At 40.4% G+C, this 21,951-nt stretch overlaps 1 protein-coding gene across 13 annotated transcripts; it reads right to left on the bottom strand.

Annotated features, from left to right (window-relative positions):
• Window positions 1–282: 282 nt before the first annotated feature.
• Window positions 283–21,358, bottom strand: REEP2 (receptor accessory protein 2). Of its 13 annotated transcripts, XM_085074149.1 has the most exons (10): window positions 20,748–20,806; window positions 20,319–20,391; window positions 16,964–17,021; window positions 14,984–15,060; window positions 13,753–13,821; window positions 13,432–13,552; window positions 12,760–12,873; window positions 12,250–12,397; window positions 11,819–11,976; window positions 283–9,896 (listed from the first exon to the last, which is right to left on the bottom strand). In XM_085074149.1, the coding sequence occupies exons 3-10, from the start codon at window positions 17,012–17,014 to the stop codon at window positions 9,822–9,824; spliced, it is 813 nt and encodes a 270-aa protein (XP_084930275.1). In that variant the 5' UTR covers window positions 17,015–17,021; window positions 20,319–20,391; window positions 20,748–20,806; the 3' UTR covers window positions 283–9,821. The 13 variants fall into 13 exon arrangements, 10 of the variants coding, with proteins under 10 accessions (XP_084930275.1, XP_084930268.1, XP_084930273.1 ...); XM_085074142.1 differs by lacking the exon at window positions 16,964–17,021 and having other exon boundaries at window positions 20,744–21,358; XM_085074147.1 differs by lacking the exon at window positions 16,964–17,021 and having other exon boundaries at window positions 20,748–20,875.
• Between the last annotated feature and the right edge of the window lie 593 nt (window positions 21,359–21,951).

The raw sequence follows: 21,951 nt of genomic DNA, 5'->3' as shown, positions 1-21,951 counted from the left end.
TGCACACACAAATGCTTTCCAACCTCTACCCTCCCGGAAAGTTATTTACAATTACAATTCAGGCAGGTCTCCCAAACGCTTAACAGCAATGGTATTTTATTCTGCAGGAACAAAAAAGGCCCCCTAACAAATACACTTGTGATATGAATCCAAGTCCTCAGTTAACAGCTGGGAAGTGTGGACACAACCTGAGAGGCAACATTTAAGTGAGGAAACAATACCAGGACAAAGTGGATTCTCAAAATTTGCCTTATTTTAAAGTAGAAATAGCAGGACTCTGTATTCATTTTCATATCTTTATTCATTCAACAATGGAGAAGGGGAAAGGCAGAAGACTGAACACATAAAACATGAAGATAAACTAAAATGGTTTAGGAGCACAGTTTGAGAAGATAACAAAACAGCATTTTTTAAAAGAATATTCACAGGCATCAGTAGTAAGAAACTGGGGCATAAGGTGGGAGAAAGCTATGTAAACTCAATAGGAAAGAACAAAAAGCCATACCTGCAACTCATAAATCTATAAGCCTATTCTAATGACACATGTAGATTTAAATTCAAATAATCCGAGACATTTATCTGTCAAAATACACTGGAAATAAAAAGAGAATAAATAACCTCCAGAACCTCTCTCCCCCACCCACATCAGTAACTAAGCCTTACCACAAGAACACTTGCTTTAGAGGTACCATCACATACTTGTGCTTGGAGCACCACTTACCAGAGAGACCCACATGAGACAGTAGCAAGAAGTAGTGCTCAAAATAAAGTCCTTAGATGATGGCTTTTTGGTCTCATCAGCAATCTTCAGCAAGTTGATACAGCCCGAATAGACATAGTATAATGAGCTTTTCCAAATACTCTTTAACCCCAACAGACAGGGCTGTCTTTATACATTTATGACCCTTATGCCTCAGAAGGGAGCTTGGCCAGGAAAGCCACTTCTAGTGGAAATGTCAAAATAACTGAGAAGAGAAATAAGGGTTAGTTGTCACCCTCTGGAATGAGAGCTCATCTGCACTGATAAAACCTTTTGTATCATACTCCAGGTAAAAATGGAAGATAAGCAATGGGCCCTTTAAAATAGGTTCTTCACGAAAGAGAACATTAAAAGATACCTAGGAAGAGTCTGGGTATGAAAGCAAGCACAACACGAAATTTAGGCTGTGTACGCTTAAGTCGTTATACTGCAGCAAGTGACCAAACTTAATGACCACAAAAAACTAGTGGCAGAATTCAAACACGTCCCCCTCCCAGGAAAACTCCATTAACCCAGTTATTTACCACCACCGTGCTTCAGCACATGGGTAAAAAATGAGTGTCACGACGAGGCATTTTCCAACGTATGTTTAATTCCAGACTGCCCTGTGGTCATCAAATAATATCAGAGACAGGAGACTGCACTAGCTGAACCAATTTGATTTGGGTTGGCCTTTTCTCTGCTTTCCCTTTTTGAAGGTAATGGCCTTCAAGCACTACAATGGCTCCATGCATCAGTTACCATACCGTTGCAGTAAATACAGAATAGTCACAACAGCTGGCTTTTACAAAAATTAAGCTATTAAATGCTGCTTAGATTCTGTTTAATTCAATATATTCATTGTCCCAAATAAGCGAGCGATAGCAGCAATGTTATCATTTCCATTCAGTTACTAAATTCCCCAACAGGGCCTAGGAAAAAGAAAAAGCTTGGAAAAAATCTGTTGTTTGGCTTTGGCTAAACTTGTATCTGTACATTTCCTGTAAAACCGACATAGAGAGTTGACAGTGGAGAGCCTTTACATTAGCTCTATACTGGCAGAGATAGCTGTTCTCTAAATACAAGGCTTAGCCACAAAAGCCCATTCCTACCTCCCTCAACAGTAAGTTATTTCTTAAAACTCTTTAAAGCATTACCAAGTGCTTTGTATAATGAAGTACATGCTCTTGGGATGCGGCTTGTCAGGGCAATCCACAATTTGTACTTGAAATTTAGCACCTGCCCAAAAGCACTGTGTTGCTTTACCTAACTCTGATCATATGATGGAAAAATATAAATACATTGAATACATTTTTTCTTCTTTTTTTTTTTTTTTTTCCCAAAGTCTGTCATTGAAGAATTCCCAGCACTATTCTCGATTCCATTTCTCTTTCCTACAGAAACCTCCCGGTATGTCCCGGATCCTTCTTCAGTGTGCAAGTCTCAGTCTACGCCGTTGCAAAGAAAAGATTTTCTCAACATCGGAAAGAATCTCACACTCTTTCATCATGTTCCTACTAAGATTTCCATATATTTTGAGAGTGAAGGTAAGATAACCTATGTTCCTGCATAACCTTCTGGCATATCAGCTACTCCTCTCAGTTTTGCATTGCCAGGAAACTTGCTGTGGGTACACTCTGCCCCATCATTTGTGAAGAAAACTGGCCTCATCTGCCCCCTTGGGCCTGGCCATTAAGCCAGTTTTTTCTCTGCTGCACTGTCTGCTCATTCAGCCTGTACTTCATCAACTTTCCTATGTAAGAACGTCAAAATCCATTAAACCCATACGGTTTTGTGTGGTTAACAAATACAAAAAGTCAGGTTATTTTCCTGAAATGCATGCACCATTAATTAGGTTGTTGACTTTAAAAACAAAAGAAAACAAAAAACCAAACAAACGCAACAAAAACAAACAAAACCCAATAAAAACCAATAACCAAAGAACACATCCCCCCCAAAACAACAAAACAGACCCCAAACAAACAAAAAAAACCTCCAACACCCTCTCCCCCCAAAAAAAAAACCAAAACCAAACCACCAACCAAAAAACCAACCGAATCTGTCTGTCTATTCTTCAGAATGCTAACTCTCTGTTGCCAGTCACAAATTACCATAGTAACATTAGCTACATCTATATTTATAGATTAAAATTGCTTCTATTTTCACAGAAAATAGATTCAACTGAAAGAAAATACTCATCCTTACCAGGAAATACTATTAAAATTCAGAGAATAAGTTACAACACCACACAGCAATTGGTTAATTGGAAAAGAAGGGCAGTGGGGCGAATCACAAACTCTGCCATTTTCAGAGCTGCTTCCTGCAGTTAGAAAATGGTCTGAATGTAAAACAAAAAAATTCTGAGGACAGTTATTCTGTAACACTATTGTCTCAGCAAGCCTCACTGGATAGTGGCTCAATTAGAATGCCCAGAAAGCTCAAACAGCCTTTTCAGTCAGGTTAACAGCAGTATTACTTCGTATTTTTCCATCAGAGCCCCAGTTTGTCTTCCCCCTCACCCCAAAGGAGGACCTTCACCCTCATACACAAGAAATATTGCTGTTCAACTGTCATAATATAACTGTTATCAGACGTCTCTGCTCTCTCATGTTCAGTGACTTTACGTTATGCTTATACCCTCTGGTGGACAAAAAGAAATTCAGAATCTTCCTTGTGTCTTACTGCCTTTTAGATCAGCACTGTGCTAATGGAAACACTGACATTAAAATGGTGAGTCAAACCCAAGCATGTCTAATTTCTGCACTTCAAGTAAGACCCTTCAATCATCTTTACCTGGCCAGATCTGTCCCAGCTTTCTCCACACTTACTGTGCTGTCATTCAGCCAACACTGTCCCAGACAAAGCTCAGCATGCCTGAATTTAGACTTGAATTCATGGTCGAATGTCAGAATTAAAAATTCCATTTATCTCTATGTGGCATTCACAACACTTGAGAAATAATCTAACAGAGGAGCTAGCCATCAACTCAGTGCCTTCCCAAATAAGGCAGCAGCATGAATACAGGTTTATATTCAATACTAGATTTGATGATTAGGATAATTTCTCTCCATTTTAGAGTCAACAAAATTTTTTTGAGTTCTTTCTTTTTAGTAAGTTACTAAGCATTAGTGGTGATAAAAACTTAGTTCTCGTCTATGTAAAATTCTATATGCTTGCCATCTAGACTGACTTTCCTCCCAAACCTGCTACAAAGACCACAACTGAATTCCCTACCTTTTTAAGTCAGTACAGCAGTCTATTTCCACTGCTGCCAGAAATGCTTTAGTGTTCTACATAGTCTCAGACAATTACATGTTACAGAAGACTTGAGATTTTGCTCCTTTAGCCTTCACTTATTGCAGTATTCCCATAAATGTTACTTCAACATTATTTGGCTAAATGCAGAATGCTCATCAAAGGGGTCTGCAATAACCACATTTCAGACAGAATCCACTGCAAGAAAAGGGAAATACGTCAGACTGTGCTATTTGCAATAGATGCTCAGATTCCACCTGGGAATCCAGCCTTAGGTCTTCTTGTACAAATTACACGTGCTGATCTAGGTCATAGGAATAAATTCTGAAAAAAGACTAAATTTCAGCTCTAATACAGTATATTTCATGTCTCCAGTCAGTAAAATGGAAGCAATCCCTCGCTTAGTCAGAGTGAACATAAAAAACATAACCAATTCACAGAAGAATAGGAGCTAAGAAACAGAGCAAGAAATTAAGTCAGCTTGCAAGAGGCTCTAGGCAAAGATTCTAGGCATATAAACGGCAATGACCTAAATTTACCTGCAAAGTTGCAGAAAAAAATCCCACCATTTTGCCACTGTTTCTTTTAACTTCATATTACTTTAATTCTTGTTCTCATCAGAAATACAGCACTGGAAATTCTGACACTGAATTTTAGGATTCTACATGTAACTCTGTGTACGAGCATAGCTAAGTCCAGCATTTGGTTCATCCAAAAATGCAGGCTTTGGCAGGGGGTAGAGAGTGTAATTTCCCAGGCAAACATATCCTCTGAAGCTTCCTCCTAGTGTTTCTCCAGCATAGTACATCTACAAAGTGATGAGAGAAACTTGATCTTCTTCCGATCCCCCCTGCAGATCAGTTGCCAGCTGAGGTAAAAGTCAAACTTTATTGTTCTGAAGAGATGAAAGTTTGAAGAATCTCGATATATGTAGCTCAAGACCAGTTTAGAAGGTGGAGGGAAGAGGAAGGGAGGGAGGAAGACTGGCTCTAAGAGAGAAATCAGGCTCAGAAAGAAATCAGGCTCTCATCTGTAGAATGCAGTTCAAGTGTAGCTCAAAGCTCAGAAAGTTAGCCGTATGTATTGTACAATTCCACACAACAAACGGCTCATTTTCTGCTCCAACTTCTATCCAACTCACGAGACAGGTTCTTAGCTGCTACACAGCTACTGTCTCCATTTACTGTTAAAACTACCTGTTTTCACAACTTATTCTGCATACCTCTTTTCCGAGACCTCTAGGCTTTTCAACAGTACTTGTAAAGAATGTAAGACTGAGTTATGTTTATACTGCCTTGCAATAGTGCCAAATTCCAGATGAAAGGTAACCAGGAAACACCTCTCCTAAGTAACACTAAAGCACATTGCCACAGAGCATATGCATTTCTGCACATATTATCAGCTCTTAAATATTAAACTTAGTAGGTTCCAGACCAGAAATAACACACAGGAACTGGCACAGTGGGTGGCCCTGACTGAGTCAGGAGGTTGAACCAGATGACCCCCAGAGGTCCCTTCCAACTCTGACACCTCTGTGGTTCTATGAGCTCATGTAACTGCAGAACACTTTCCTGTTTTTTCATCTATCTGACATGGCAAGACAACTTACAGAGCAGCACCACAAGATGCTTCAACCAGATAGTACATTACAAATTCCGAGTGGGTAAAGCAAGAAAAGCTGTAGTACAGACCAGTTGCATAGAGATGTCATTCAGCATCTCCCCAGCAAGAAGCAATGTGACAATACAGTGTTGCCATTAGAGTGCAGGATAATTTTCTCCCTACATTTCTCTCTTAGGGAGTAATCCACACTTTCCAGAATTATATGCAACTTTGGAAGACAGAAAGGAAAAATCAGCTCAATTCAACAGCTGTTCTCAAGCATACAATGACATTTCACAGTTAACTTGTAATCCTCCTTAATACAATGCTATGTATAGATCAGAGAACCAGCAGAGTTCTCCATAGTTATCTTACTTTCCTCCTAAGGCACTAAATTTCCTGCTGATTGAGATAGAATAAATAAACATTTCTGGAAAGTTGTGGTTCTCCAGAAATCTTGCTTCTTAAGGGCATAGGTTGTGAGGGTGTGTACTGTCACACTTCCAAAAGGGATGTATAAAAGAAAGCCCAGCACTGCAAAACCACAATGAAAAGGAATCAACTCACTAAAAGGAGGGAAGATGAAACTTTCCTAGAACACGTTTTGCAATTTCAAGAACACCAGCATCCCTCTCTATATATACCCTCTACCTACCAAGGAAATTATTCTAGTCTAAAAGAAATCAGTCCCAGAAATGCAAAGCAGGAGAATTACAAACTCAATTTAAAAAGAAGTAAGTAATAAAGATGTTTAGGTGAAGTGTAAACGTTTAAAACCTGACAGTCAACTCCCCTATATTTTTGTATTTCTTGAGGAGGATTACTGCCAAACAAGAAAACCTTTTTCCCGTTTGTGCAATAAATGACTGAATTTCTTAGACAGGAAACCACATTTCATTTTCTCCAGCAGCAGAACACTGACATACTACTATACAGCATGAAAGTAAAACATTTCTTTTCAAAAGGCAGTCATGGCTTCAACTTTGTATCTTGTGGTACAGGCATTTTAGGATAATTTTTAGGCACACAAAGTTTGATACACACATACCACCCTCTTCAGTCCCCACTTCCAGGTATCATTTTCTTTTACTGCACTTCTCTCTGTGGCCAGGCATATTAGGAAAAGGTTCTAATCATTTACTGAACACAACAGGTTCTACTGCTAGATGAAGATGTAACCAATCGCTTAATTGCACAATGAAGCCCAAAGATGATACTGAAGAGAAACTACATTCCAGCATTTCCTGCTGAAAACACTGAACAGCAGCTGATAAAAGCATTTTATCAAAGCAGCACATTCAGCGTTCCCATTAACAAGAGAATTTCTATGCAAGACAGTGCCATCCAATGCAGAATTATATCTAGAAACTCACTAAGAGGTCACGTGGGTGGTGGCAGATCTGCAGTGGCTTTGATTAAGTAAAGCACAATCTAGCAGTCACATTTGTACCAGAAGAAAATAGTATCCATGCTAAGACATTCTTCTTGCTCTGGGTAAGTTCTGCTGCCTGATATCATCAACTTTATATCACACACTTTGTATCACACAGATTATAGTCCCTGACTCTACTGCAGACTCACTCCTGCAACTGAAAGTCAATTCCCCCATATAAACCAAAGTCAGAGTACAATTAACCCATTTTTAACCACAAGCTAATGACATCAAGCATCAATGCTAAGTAAAAGCTACTTTTACTTAAAGTAAAAGCTAGGACCTAGCTCAGGAAGACAAAGATAAATCCATATGCCAGAACTGAATCTTCAGAAATTCTTCCTGTGCTTCAAAGCAGAAAAGCCACTAGAAATGAATGGATTCTAGAAAAGATTCTGGAAAGTCACTCCGTGGAAACCTAGTAATCGTAGACTATCAAAATGCACACACAAGGAAAGAGCAAGAAGATCAGCACAAGGAGGAGACTTGGCTTCCAAATCAAGTCCCTCACAATGATTTACATAAATAATTTGCTATGGAAAATTTTAGTTAAAATAAAATCAAGAAACATGGTCATAGAGATGCTCAGTATATAGAAAATAATGGTTTTCTCTTGCTCAGTACAGTAAAGTCTTGGACAGCAATTTCTCACAGCTGGATCTTCCACATAATCATGAAAGTTTTTTATCCACTGTCTGGAGAGAGGAATTTCCTTTGGAAATAAAAAGTATTGCTGCTTCAGGAACAGGTATTTGCACTTTCTAGTGAGACATGAAGTTTGCTAATAAACTAAAAAATAACAAAAAAATTGTTTTGGTTTTTTTTGTGAAACTCAGAACCAAATAAAGGATTTTCTACTGGCTTCTGGATAAGGCCTTGTGAGTAATTTAGGACAAATATTTTTGACAAGATGTGAGTTTCTAACATGGTCTCTAAAGATTTAAATTTTTAAAAGCTACAAATAATAGTAACCCAAACTTAATTTGCTTCCTAAAATAACCGGTCAATTTTCACAGCAAGCAATTTGCCACCAAGAAAACGGGAAACAAGAAAAAATTCAGTCCTAATCTTCAACTTTATAAACTTTTGAAAGGCTATTCTCTAGGACAGAAATACTTGTGGAGCTTTAGTTACAGAAGCACTTCTATACCTTGTCAACAGCAAAATACTGCGCTCTGTGAAGAATTAACTGCAATTTCAGAAATGTGACAGCAAAAGATGTGGGACACAAACACCTGCATGTAGAGCTAAAAATGATCTTTTGTAGTGAAGTAGGAGCCAAGTTCCTTTGATAACTAATTTCAGTGAAAATTAAGATCAAGTATTCATTCGGACAACCATGTCTATAAAGGTACACCTTAATTATAGATCTTGACAACAAGAACCTTACTCATCTCATGAATTTTCATTGACTCAGCTGGTCAGGGGATCTCCCCTGAACAACATTCAAGAGATTAGTATGGCTTGGCATGATGCAAATTTTCTCTGCAACACTGCAATTTCACTCTCACAATGCATATTCTACATTCATTGTAGTTTTCTGTCCCAAGTGTTAAATATTGCTCAAGTCTCAGGACACTGATAAACACAGCACATGTCAGACAGAAAAACTGTGCAAGGGCTGCAGCAGGATAAAGCAAGAGGACTGATTAATCACAGTATTGTGCCTGAGTCCCTGCTTTTTATCCCCCTTAAATGAAATCCTGAAGTTAGTGAAATTCAACTGTTTAATAAATCAACTGTTTCAGTTTTCGTGTCCTGAGGATTCAATCTCCTAAAGCTGAGAGGTGAGGGCTTCTGAAATTCTCAAGCATGCCTGCAGACTATTTTGAGACACATTTCCCCCAGTCATCTGCTAGAATAGAAGAATTTGTCTGCAGTAACAAGCAACATAATGACATGAGTTCGACCACTAAACTGCAAAGCGAGTATGCTTCCCACAGAACTGCATGGGACCTAGTGCACGGGACTCACCTCATTCTGACGCTCTCACAGAAGTCAAAGTGAACATTAGAACCTGAAATAAAATTCAAGCAGCTTCAAAAAGAGCCAGAGACTTAGAGAGATGCCAAACCTTCCTTCTCAACAGTAACCCTTACCTACTCCATCATATAATGCACATGTAATAGCACATTTTCTTTATTAGTTTTTTCAATTAGCTCCCTTCACCTTCCAGAAAAAATAAAATAAAAACCAATCTCTTCATCTTCCAGTATGAGTAAGGGGAATCTACCATATATGTCCCATGAGCCAGTCCTAATGTTCAAAAGCACTCGGCATACATCACTTCGGTAGGTTTCTCAGAGGGGATGGACATATCAGGTATGTCCTGTTCTTTACAAATATGACTCATGGTGGGCACTTCTTAACAACACACAGCTGCAGAAGAATACCCAGAGCAAGATAAGACATTTTAGGGAGCCACCCACCCTTATGGAACTCCAGTGTCTAGTATTTTCCAGCTTCTGTGCAATGGATGTCTCTAACCCTAGTCAGTTCTTCCAGCAAACATTCTCAACTAGGGTTATACAGTGGGAATTCCAAAGCAACTGGCTATGTACAGACATATCAGCATTCCCTCCAATAGAGAGATGAAAAGGAGAAAATTCCAGAGGATTTGTATCCTCTACTCTGCTTTCTGAATCCCAACCTCCCCCTTGCCTTGGAATGAGCTCTACAAAGCAGTATCTGTTATGTACAAGAATCTCAGCTCCCTTCCTTTGGAGAGTTTCCTCATGAAAGCAAAAGGCAAATCCCAGGACAGAGACAGGTGCTGGGGAGGGGGGAGGCGCCTTAGGATGACTCGCCAGAAGCAAGAGAGCCAGCAGCTTTCTTCTTGGGGCGGGCTTTTACACTTCTTACTGGAAGCTGAGGAAAAAGAAAAAGAGGCACTCAGGCTAGTTTATTTTAACATCTAAATGTCTAAAAGAAAGTTGCAAGAATGCAGAGTGAAACTAGAAGAAAACAACTACAGTACGACCTTATTTGTGTCATCCGTTGTCTCAATAGGCTATTTAATCATAGCTTTTTTTTTTTTTTAATTAAACAAACCACTCAATGTATCCATCAAATAGCAACCAGGAGAAGACATTCTAAAACAGGGTATGTCTGGTAGTAAAATCAAAGTCAGTTGTCTAAACAAAAGGTTAGACACAGCAGTATTTCTAACTGGTAACATTCACATAACATTTCACTGCTCTAACTTTCCCGCTCCTTGATCTCCATCACCAGCACAGTTCTCTGAAAGCTGTAGAAACATTCTAAACTAGTCTGCACATTTTACTTCTGTGTCTTTCATTATAGATATTGGCAAGAAGAGCACATTTATTCAGCCATGATGCATTCAGCCCTGGCTGGCAATCTCAGAGATCTTAATCACAGACCTACTACAAATTCTACATCTGACCTAAAGATTCAACAGTCTGAGCATAAGAACCAATACGCCTGCAAAGGGCTTCATTGGTATTTCTGCATTCACAATAAACACTGGAAAATAGTTCTTTATGTATTTTCAGAATTTCACTTTGAAAATTCCTCACTAGGAAGCTTTGACTCAAATTTTGATTGTTTCCCTGCTCCTGTCTAATATAGTAGACAAGAAACAAGAGGGGTCAACTCAAAAATAAGCCAGAGAAACATCCGAGCTAAATTAAAATGCATCTTTAGACACAGATGTCCACCACTGGAGAAAATCAAGCCACCTGGACCTGGTTCTGGGAACTGGCTCTACACAAGCAGTGCGTTTGAACCAGATGAATTCACAGATCCTCTCCAATCTCAAAAAATTATTCTGTGATTCAGTTACAAGGAATACTTAAACATGTGCAAAGGTGTCCCATACACTGTAAAATTAGGTTAACAGTACAACTTAAAATGATGCTGTAAGCAATTACTTTCCTCCAGATTATTTAATATTTAGCCTGAATAGCTCAACAGTGTGAGTCAGCTAAATAGCATTCTTTATCTTAAATAAAATAATATTAGAAATCCAAGTAGAATCAAGAAAATAGGACTGAAACTTCATAAAAAGGGAGTAGCATTTTATCATGTACAAATCAAACCATAAGAAACACTCAAGTAAGAATCAAAACCTGGAAAGGAGCACCTCAAAAAGCATAATCTACAAAACACACCTGAAAACTGCTGAAAAAAAAAGACTGCTAAGCTTAAATGATTCTTGGACACGACTGCATTTGTTTTCGTGTATTGTTTATTTTAATCATAAGAATTCTGGCATCTCATGTCCCATGTGAATGGCTGCAAATACCTTGGATCATCACATGAACATAAGAAGGAAACAACTGAACAATCACTAGTTACCCAAACTTCAAGACAAAACTCTAGTAATGGGGCATGTGGGGAGTGCTGTAATTCCCCATATCTAATACGTAAAAGTCAAGGGAGGCCTAAGAGGGTACAGAACCACTGCACTACAGATGAAGAGAAAGTGGTTGTCCCAGCAATAAATGTCATAGTACTAGTATATATTCAGACTGTAGCAGGCAGGAGAGGGGATATCGTTAACAAAACACATTAAAAATATCTAATGCTCCACCCTTCAACACAAAACCCGAATGAAAGAAAAGCTGGGTTCCGGCTTATGACAGAGGCTTAGAGGCATGATAAAAATGCACAAGCTAGAGACAAGTATATGCAGGACTCAACTAGCAAAGACAGTCCAACAAAATTTATGTATGCTGCTTCTAAATGGTGAGACCATAAAGTTAGAACCTTCCAAGCAAGCTCACAAATCAATGTTGGTGCTGGAAATAATCTATACACCAACTCACCTCAGCTTTCATCACCTTTTTAGGAGTTTTGAGACTCTGGGTACGTTTAGGAAGTTTGTCTCCTGCATCTTCATCTGATGGGTCTGTTCTAGTATCTGACAGGGTTCCATTAGACCGATGTGCCACACTGCTCTCCTCTCCCGAGGAGTAACAGGAAGCTAGAGAACAAGAGTGAAAGTTTCTTTTAAAGAATCACATGAGGCTTAAAATGGCCTGTCCTGAAGGAACACATGTAAGAGAGATGTTAACCATCCTGAATAATGATAATGGGAAAAGTACAGATATCAAACGAGAAGGCTCTAGGGAAGACAATGCAACTTCTTCCAGATAATCTACAATCTTGTATTCCCTTCTGAGACCCAAGGCTCAGGAAAGCCCTCCTGGCTCACCATTCGAGGCCTCATACAATGGCCCAGCAGAGTGCTCTGTACCTGAGTCTTCAATGGTTTCCAGAAGACTCCCACCAGAGGGGTGCAGCTGTGGATCACGGCTTCGCATATGCACAGTATCTTCATCTCGGATCAGAGTGAGATCCTGCATGCTGAAACTTCGAAGCTTCTCAGACAAAACTCCCTGGCCCTAAGAGGACATAAAAATTAGGGTGAAGAGCACTTCTCCAAGATCATCTCACATGGGATCATTCATCCAGAAGGGGAGGAAAGGTGCCCTATTCCCCACTAAAGTACTCTGAAAAAAAACAGAGAAGGGAAAATGTATGCTCCCAAGAACAACAAAGAGGTTAAAGCAAAATCCACTCCACTTCCCCTCTACTTTTTCTAAGTCAAAGGATGGGATTAATTGCAAGGCACGCTGGAAGAATGGAAAAGTAGGTTGGTGCCAAACAAGTACGAGTATCCCTAACAGACCCACAGCACTAACTGCTGGTACACAAAAATAAATTGCTGGAGAATTTCTGAATGTTACAGACAGCGTTGCATTACCTTTGCAGCTGCAGTAACTGCCGCACTGGCAGCAAGGTTTAACCCTCTCTTGCCAACTCGCATCATGGTTTCATAGCTCTTGTCACAAGCCTGGGTAATGTATTCGTCAATTTCCTAGGAACGCAACACGGAACACAGCAATTAGTTCCTCATTACAAACATGATCAAAGCCTCCCCATCATCACCCTTAAAAACACAAAGCTCACCTGGACACTTTTTTCCAGGCTACCAGCATCAGCTGTCATTGATCACATAACTCAAGTTTCTCTGCTCATTACAGAAAGTGTGTAAACGCAACTTTAAATGGCAGTTTGCTATTTCCAAATTGTAACAACTGAAACAAAGCAGTTGCTTATACTGACAATGTGAAAAAACAGACTGGCTGCAGAACATGCTGCTCCTATCATGATTCAAAAAGCTTAACAACTGTAAGGGCTCATGACACTGGGTTAGCCAAACACGCTTTCTAAGCATTAGGCAAACTACGGACTACATTACAATCTTCAGTAAACTGCAGTATGACATCATGGTCAGACACATGATCATTTTACATTCACTAATGTCAGCACAACCAAGATTCACTGATTTCAGTTTTTACTGAGGCACAGCTGAACTAGAAGTCAGTCAGTCAGTTCCCAGACAGGTCAGTATCTTCCAACAACAAGCAAGTACCTTCTCCTTATTGGAGAGCGTTGGGTGCACAAACTTCCTGTAGAGGACACTGGAGCCCTTGGTGTAAGGGGAGAGCAGCCAAATCACAAATGCAATTTTCAGCTCGAAATAAAAGGGAAACCTGAGAGAAAGAGGAAAGAAAAAAAAAAGAAGAAAAAGAGAGAGAAAGATGGAGAACTGGAATCAAGATCAGCACAGAGACAGATGGAGATAACTAGTAGAGAGCAGCACAGGCAGAAAAAGTGTAGGCAAGGTAAAGGCTCAGAAACAAAAGAATCGATTATTCAGGTCAGAAAAGCTCTCTAGAATCCTAGGACATACCTTCTTTGAGTATCATTTAGTCTTTCATCCATAGCCATGAAAACTCCATAAACAGGGCATCTCTCAGCCCTGCAAACACACCAAATTACAATCTGATAGCTACTTCCATAATTCTGAAGTTTGTTCAGAGAGCATCAAGTGGATGTTAATAGTACATTAGTTTCCCTTCTCATTTTCCAAAATTTTCAACTACATATCTTAATAATGTCATGTTCCTGCTAAGGATGATGGCTGTTTCTGAAACTTCCAGTAGGTACTCCTCATATAAGACACAAAAGCAGGGCCAGTGTAAATGAAACAGAGCAGGCAGAACATAAGCCTGCCACCTCTAACCCTTACCCACTAAAGTCTGGGAAGATACAATAGCAGAGATCGAAACAAGTGAACGCAAAATCTCTACTGAGAAGTAGAAGGAAACTTCTGTTTTCAAAAGTCCTTTTCAAGTATGTGAACAAGCTAAAGTTCTTGTACTTTTTAAATCTTTGACTGCTTTTCAGATTTTATGAGGTAGAAAATAGGCTGCTGAGCACTTTTGTAAGGCATGTGTAGTCTTTTCATGATTCTTTAAATGATCAAACTCTCGACTAATACTGTTTCAGAGATGTATGCAAAGCTCAAACACTAAAGCAATGAGGCAACTGAAGATATCCTGTTTCAAAGGTTCAGTTGAAGCCCTGTAACAATGATTCATCATTTTTGGAGGTCTCCATATTGCCAAGCATGACACAGAGCACTGAAAAGAGTAAGAATCTGCTTCCTTTGATTCCAGCCCATCCCACCCTCCCTAGCGTAAAGAAAGCTCATGATGCAAGCCATTCACAGCACAGACATGCAGGTGATCTTCTCCTCCACATAAAAGGCTGTCAAAGCAAAATAGGTGCCTTTCTTCTACCATTTTTATGGTGTCTTTTAGACCACCATTTTTCAAACCACACCAGTTCACATTAACAGCTTCTCAGAAATATTTCATGTTATGAATAGACGAAGACCCTTTTACAGATACTGCGCATTACCCTAACTTTCCAAGCAAAGAAGTTAAAATAGCTAAGATAGCAGCTACTACCAACAGTATCTAGAAACCTGCCGACTCTTCACAGGGATTGAAAACTCCTAAAGGAGAGAAAGTTTATTCTTAGCACCCTAACACTTCTCTCTGCTTACAAAAAGGCAAAAAACTGAAACAAAAACCATAACAATAACAAAAAAAACCCCATGCCACCAAGGAACTCACCAAGAAAGAACAATGTCTGTGAGTGTTTCTGCAGTGGTGAAAAAGGCAAACACAATCCAGTACATCATCCACTTCACCTGCAAAAGAGCAGTCACTCAATAGATATACATCAGAACCCAGCAAAAAAGTGAAATGTCTTCTCAGTATAAATGACTCATCTCCACATATTAAGATGGATTCAACAAGAAGGCATATATAATCTGTAATGGAGAGGGTCACATACTAAATGGTACATTTTAGTCTGAAAAAACACATAGGATTAATGTGCTCTGAATAGATAAACACATTACATTGAAGATACGAATACATTGAAGAATGCATGCCCTGTAGCAACATTGTAATGCAACAGTGTTAAGGTCCCAAATGACCAAAAAGATTTCTCAGTTCACTTTTAGAAGTTACACTCTTCCACATATCCTGAATACTGTAAAAAATACATATACACACACATATGTAAAAGTTTAAGTTTCAACTGCAGCCCTGTATTTTCCTGACGTAAAGCTTTTCCTTAGGGGGAAAAAAGAAAAACAACAAAAAACCAAACATATTATTTTGCTCCAACTCATTATTAATAAGCATTTTTTGCCTTAATTACTACTCCCAGAAATTACACAAGCAATTTGGTTGGGGTTTTTTGTTTTGGTTTTTTTTTTTTAATAAAGGCTCGTTGAGAGAGGCGAAAAAGCAAAGAACAGGCCACATCAGCCATATCTTCTTGTTTAAGGTTTAGAGTATATACACATACTATTACGCCATATTTGTATATCTCCCTACTTTCTCACACCTTTATCTGGGGCAGTATTTCTTTCAAAGCACAAAGTAATCCCCCCAACAATCACACATGCACACTGCTCTTTTGGTAACTGGTTTCTCAGCTACAAGCCAATTACTCCTCAAGAGGAATCAGCTGGATTATAATGAAAATCACTTGTTTTCTACCCTACTGAGAATTAAAAATAAGCATAAGAGCAGATAAATGAAGAGGATGCCTTAATTAAAAGCAATTTAACAGTATCATCAAGAATGTGAAAAAAAACCTTAACTGAAATGCCGTATATTAAATGCACACATTAAATCATGGAACAATATTACATGAACAATTACGTTCATATACTAATGACATGTCGACAATCCTTGGTACAGCAAATACTATAAAAGCAGGTACTTCCCCAAACTAGCATGTGTTGGAAAATTTAGTGATTTGTTCTTGAAAGACCCTCCAAAACTTTCTCATAAAATAAAATTAACTGCCTCCAGCCACTCTAACACAGTGAATGGTTAAGAAGATAGTGGTTAGTAATCCAAATTATTTCCACTTTACTGTGAATTTTCTTTTTCAGAACAGAAAACAGCAAAACTTGCATTGTATGGCTCTGTGGCTCTCTCCTGCCTTTTTAAATTTTTTTCTTGTATTACCAGTTTGGACAAGACCAGGTGTCATTCAGTTGATCTAAGGCAACTTCTTGAAACAAATGATTATGTCCTCAGTGCAGCAACATGAATCAGCTCTTGTACGAAAATGTGTGTGCATAATGATAAATCAAAGTTTGGAAAAAGGGATGCAAAAGGGTGAGAGATTTCTGAGAAGCTATGCACCAGTAAATCTTACTTCAGCATTAGGCAAAATAAAGGTAATTAATAATAGTAACAACAATTACAATAACAATAATAATATTAGCAATTAGCAGATACATACATATATGTAACAAAATGAGGATTATGGGTTTCTTTTCAGAAAAAAAAATTCACAAGTGCAGCAGAATTCTTTGGTTTCCATAAGCCTGTGCTAGCTATAGTGTTTTCCTTACAGGGCAGGGTATATGAAGTTCCTAAAGAGTTTCTAACAGGTCTAAACAAACACTTAAGAAACAAAATTGTCAAGGATAAAAAGGAAGGGACTACTGAGGATTAACAGTTGGTTAAAAAAAAGGAAACAAAGGATAAAAGTAAATGGCCACTTTTCACAATGAGGAAAGTTACCAGTGGAATCCCACAGGAATCAGTGCTGAGATCTGTGCTGCTCATCTTCATGAAATATCTGGAAAAGGTTGTGAATAGTAAGATGACAAACTGTGCAGAAGATACTTTTCCATCCAAGAGATTAGGAAGGAGTTGATTAAAGAATTCAAAAGAAGATCCTGAGTGATCTGCAGTTAACATTTTTTCTCTAAGTGTGATTAAATGCAAAGCAACGAACTTAGTGTCAGCTTTTTCTTAGTGAAAACTATTGCATTTACATATATCAGCAGATGTCACTCAAAAGGGGTCACTCTAAGCAGCCTGGTGAAAGAGAAATCTTAGTGCTCATTTTTCACTCTCCTAACAGAATGCTTAGGAGTGTGAACTGAGAACAGAAAACATAATTTCGTTACTGTTTAAATAAACTTCATGTTCACATCTTTGACACTGGACACAGGTCTCTTGCGTCTGTCGCCTATCACCCTTCACCCTATGCTCTACACCCAAAGAAAAAAAGAAGTACAGCTCTTAAATAAACTAGAAGGATCCAACTTCTAGTTCTAGAAGTCCCTGCAGATGATCAGAAACTAGAAAAGCAGAAAGCAGATGGGAAGAAGCACCAATTTTTTCCTTATGACAAATTACAAACACCTCCCAAAACGGAGGGTTAAATGAGGCTGCATTGTTTTTTTCAATCCACCAAAAGGAGTCAGGTCATTGCTGCTCAACTTGATGATCACCAACTTCAGCTAACTGCACATATATAGTCTCCCAACTTGCACCAAGAACCTACATGAATTCAGCAAATGCGAAACCATAACTGGAATGTAGACTTGACCAAAGCTGAAGATGACATGTAAAAAGAAAGAAATTGCTTTTAGGACAATGTGAGCTACGAGAAGCACTTCGCCACAGCTGCTCAAGGATTTATCCTGAATTTATATTATGGCGGTAGAGAAGAGTAAGTTTGCACTGTACTCTGATACCACTGACAGACTGCTTGCGGTAGTTTGGTCTGTGTCAACTCAAGGCTCAATACACCACTTTAGCACAGATACGCCTCTAAGACCTTTCTCCATCACCAAACCCTAACCAATGTTGGTTCTTAAGCACTATAAACAAGCAGTAGTACATAAAACAGCTGGCTTTGAAAATGGGCAGTACAGCATTCAAGTTTTCCACTGACATTTCACGTGAAAAACAGTTTGAACAGATACCGGCCCCTTCTGCTACATTCTTCCCCCATCTTTCCACTTATGTTGGGAAGGAAGAAGCACTTCAAAGGTAAGTGAATTAGACAGATAGCAGTTCAACACCTAACTGCTTATTTCTGATGCAGTCCTCTCAAGGAGAAATAAGATGGAAATTTTAGCAGTTCAAATACATTTTCTTGAACCACTCCAGCATTTTCACTGAAACTAAAAACAAGATTATATTTTCTGTTGCAGCAATCCAGACTATCTACATCAGGAAACCTGTACCATTGAATCACCAAAACAAAACCCAAAAATTATTGCCATACTTTTCCACTGTTTCCTAGTGGAGCTAACAACCAAGTGATCAGTTGATATTGTTGTTAAGACAACCTCATGGTACTCAAGCACTTAATCTCATTTCTGCCTGTGGATGCCTCATCCCCGGAACTGTTCAAGGCCATGTTGGTTAGGCCTTGGAGCAACATGGTCTTGTGGAAGGTGTCCCTGACCATGGCAGGAAGAGAGGTGTTTTAAGGTCCTTTCCAACCCAAACCATTCCATGATGCTATGATTTTTCATCAGCAGATTAAGGAAGTCTTGCAGCTGCTCAAGTAACATCTACCAAAAGAAAATCAGATCAATAAAACAATTTACATTCTGCAAAGAAATAAAGCATTTATGTACCTCAACAGCACCTACGTACAGAAAATAAGCAGTTTTTTACTGTAAAGAACACCAGTTGTTCTAAAAAATGAGGGTGTGAGGGCGTTTTTCAACATCAAGTTCTCCATAAAGTTATTTAAAACTCTGAAATCTAAGTCTGTCTTCAAGTTCACAAGTTCATTCTTCTGTAACTGGATACAATCATTCTGTTACAGACACTCATGAAGCAGAATAAAATTCCAGGTAAAAAACATGCATTTCATGCAACAAATAAAGGTCACTGGCAATTCAAATAAAAGAGGCAAGGAATGCCAGAAAAGACAACAGTAATATGATACTACTTAATACATAACTTCCATAGTAATTATGAAGTCATACACGATTATTCAGATAGTTTCTTTGTGCTTTGTTTCATCTTTCTAATGTTACTACTAGTAAACTTTGAAGTTTAGTAAGGCTCATCAAGACTGTATCTTTAATACTCAAAACAATTTATTAGTTATCAATGCCTCTTGAACATTCACATTTCTACTTCTCTGCTGAGATCAGTATTAAAACAACAAAACTCAAACACCTCAGGCCAGACGCTGCAGTTTGTAAAGCTGTCCACTATAAGTGAGACTCTCAGGCCAGCTGGCATCTCCTTAAAAACCTGTGGGCTGAATTTTAATCCAATGCACAGGAAGAGTCTAGTCAATTCTAGAGGGCTGAAGCAGCATAAGCCAAAACAGGACTATATCCCACAATATTTATTACCGACATGTAATTTTGCAAGGAGCAAACAGAGACAGCTAAAGGAAGTCTCAGACTGCACCAGAAAGCAATACTGACAGATTATATCCTATTCACCCATGTTACTTCAACATCATATTCTTAGCTCTACATAAATGAAAATTCATCCCACCCATAAGAGAAATAGGTCTTGCCTCAACTGATCCACTTAGAGCATCCCTTCTGTAAGAAGACAACATACCTCATCACAAAAGAGCATTTGGTGTTTTAAATATGGTTATTGTAGCAACAGTTGTAGACAGAGAGAGGAAAATGTTTTCAAAAGGGAAAGAGAATGAAGTTCTGACCAACATAAAACACTGATCACAAGCAAAGCTGATAGGAAGCCACAAACCAAGCAAGATTGCTCAGCCCTCTGGAAGAAAACAAAGGCAGTACTGAAAAAGCAGTAAAGGACACAGAGTAAGGATAAAGTTGCAAGAAAGAACTTGTCCTAGATTCTCATATACTTCCAGGCTGCAGAAAGCAGACCCCGCTTTCCCTTCCTCACTCAGTATCTCCCGAGAAAAAACAGCCCACGTTTACGGTTTGAAACCTCCTATTTCAGTAAGCACCCTTCCTCGGCAGCTTTTCCAGAGACAACTGGAGCTGCTGCTCGGGCGGCCTGGCTGATCCGAGCCCCTGCGGAGCCGGAGTGCCATCGCCCTGGGGACACGCCGGGGGCTTGAGAGGCGGCCGCGAGAGACGGGGCGGGCACTGCGCCGGCACGGCGAGCCCGTACTCACATATTCCTTCACATTTTTCGTCTTCACGGCCTTGTAGGAGGAGTACGCGGGGTAGAGGGTGCCGAAGATCAGCCTAGGAGAAGAACAGACCCCTCAGCGCCTCGTGGCACCCCGCACCGCCCGCCGCCCCCGGCCGCAGTGGCGGGCACTGCCCGCGGGATGCCGGTCTCCGGGAGGTGCTCAGCCGCCCTCACCGCGGCACCGCCCGTGGGCCGCCGCAGCCCGCGCGGACCCGCCCGTCTGCAGCCGCAGCCACCCGCGAGCGCGCCCGCCCCCCATCCGCCCCTTCCCGGGGTGCGGGGGCCCGTGGGGCAGCACCGACGCCAACGCCACAGCCTCGCTCTGGGCCGCGGCTCCCGAGGCGCACTACCGGGGAAGGGCGCTGTGCAGCGGCCCGCACCTCCCTGCACCCCGGCCGCACGCACTCACACCACGAGACGGGAGATAATCCAGGAGACCATGGCGGCGCCGGGCGCGGCTCAGGGCTGAGCAGCGGAGAGGCGGCTCTTAAAGGGCAGGCTCCTGCAGCAAGCGCAGCTCCGCCCCGTGCGCTCGGATGGGTGGAGCTGACGCGGCGGAGGGAGAGGCCGCAGGGCCCCGAGCATCTCGCCCCGCTGCGGCACCCCGGAGCGTTGCGCTGCTCGCCCTCCGCCGGGGGAAGGTCCCGCATTCGCTCGCCCCAGGTCGGGAGGTGCGACGGAAACCCGGGAACGGAGTCCCGCCAGCGGAGCGGCAGCACCGCGGCGGACAAGTGGCGTTGCTGGAACGACGGCAGAGAAGCAACATGCGCAACGTGAGGAAAATTACAGGGGCGCTGAATTGAGATCACGGGCACTTGGGAAGACAGAGTAATAGAGACTACAAAAGAAGCCATCTTCCCTCAGTTGCCTCCTCCAGGGAGATCAAGACAACAGCTCTTACATGCTGCAAACAGGGTAGTTTAGCGGAAAAGCGTTTCAGAGTTCCACGGCTCCAAGTTTCAACCAAAACCAGATGCAAAACAAAACTCAGCTTGCCGATACTGAGGTTTACGTTATCAAACCAGAAGAATGAAGACCATTACTTGTAGTTTCCGGGTTATTTCAGTGTTGCCAGACACTCTTCCTCGAAATGTCAACCGAGAGGTCAAGGATTACTTTGTTAACGACACAAACAAGGCTGAACAGTGTGTGTGCATGAGGAATATCGTTAGTGCAAAGTGGGAAATGTGTATGCTTGAGCATACCGGAGTACCAGAAATTGTTGTATTTTAATAGCTCACCAAAGAATACCGTTAAGACAATCTTCCTCCTCAGTCAATGCCAGAGTTCATTACTGGGTCCCTGGGAGCCTGTATGTATATTACAGTCAAGGATTGATTAGGCCCAGTACACAGCTCTCTGAATCACACTGAGATAGCCACTACATAAGCTGTTTTTTAATTTAAAAAAACCCAAAACTGCTAGAAACCCACTATGGCTCTTCAGCTAACCAAAAAAACCCCAAAGGAAGGCACTATAGCAAAGTCTCATTAGTTGCTGAATAGGCTTTATGAAAAGCAATGAGACCAAGGAAAGAGAACAAAAACAAAATGCTGTTCGGGAAGAATTTTCTCATGAATGCATGAAATTCAGTATAATGAGCAATACAAAAC

This window comes from Lichenostomus cassidix, chromosome 13 (assembly GCF_008360975.1).
Source record: "Lichenostomus cassidix isolate B80296 chromosome 13, HeHo_3.0, whole genome shotgun sequence".
Lineage (NCBI taxonomy): Eukaryota > Metazoa > Chordata > Aves > Passeriformes > Meliphagidae > Lichenostomus > Lichenostomus cassidix.
The sequence above is the reverse complement of the archived record's forward strand: the minus strand, read 5'-3'. Positions and strand labels throughout refer to the sequence as shown.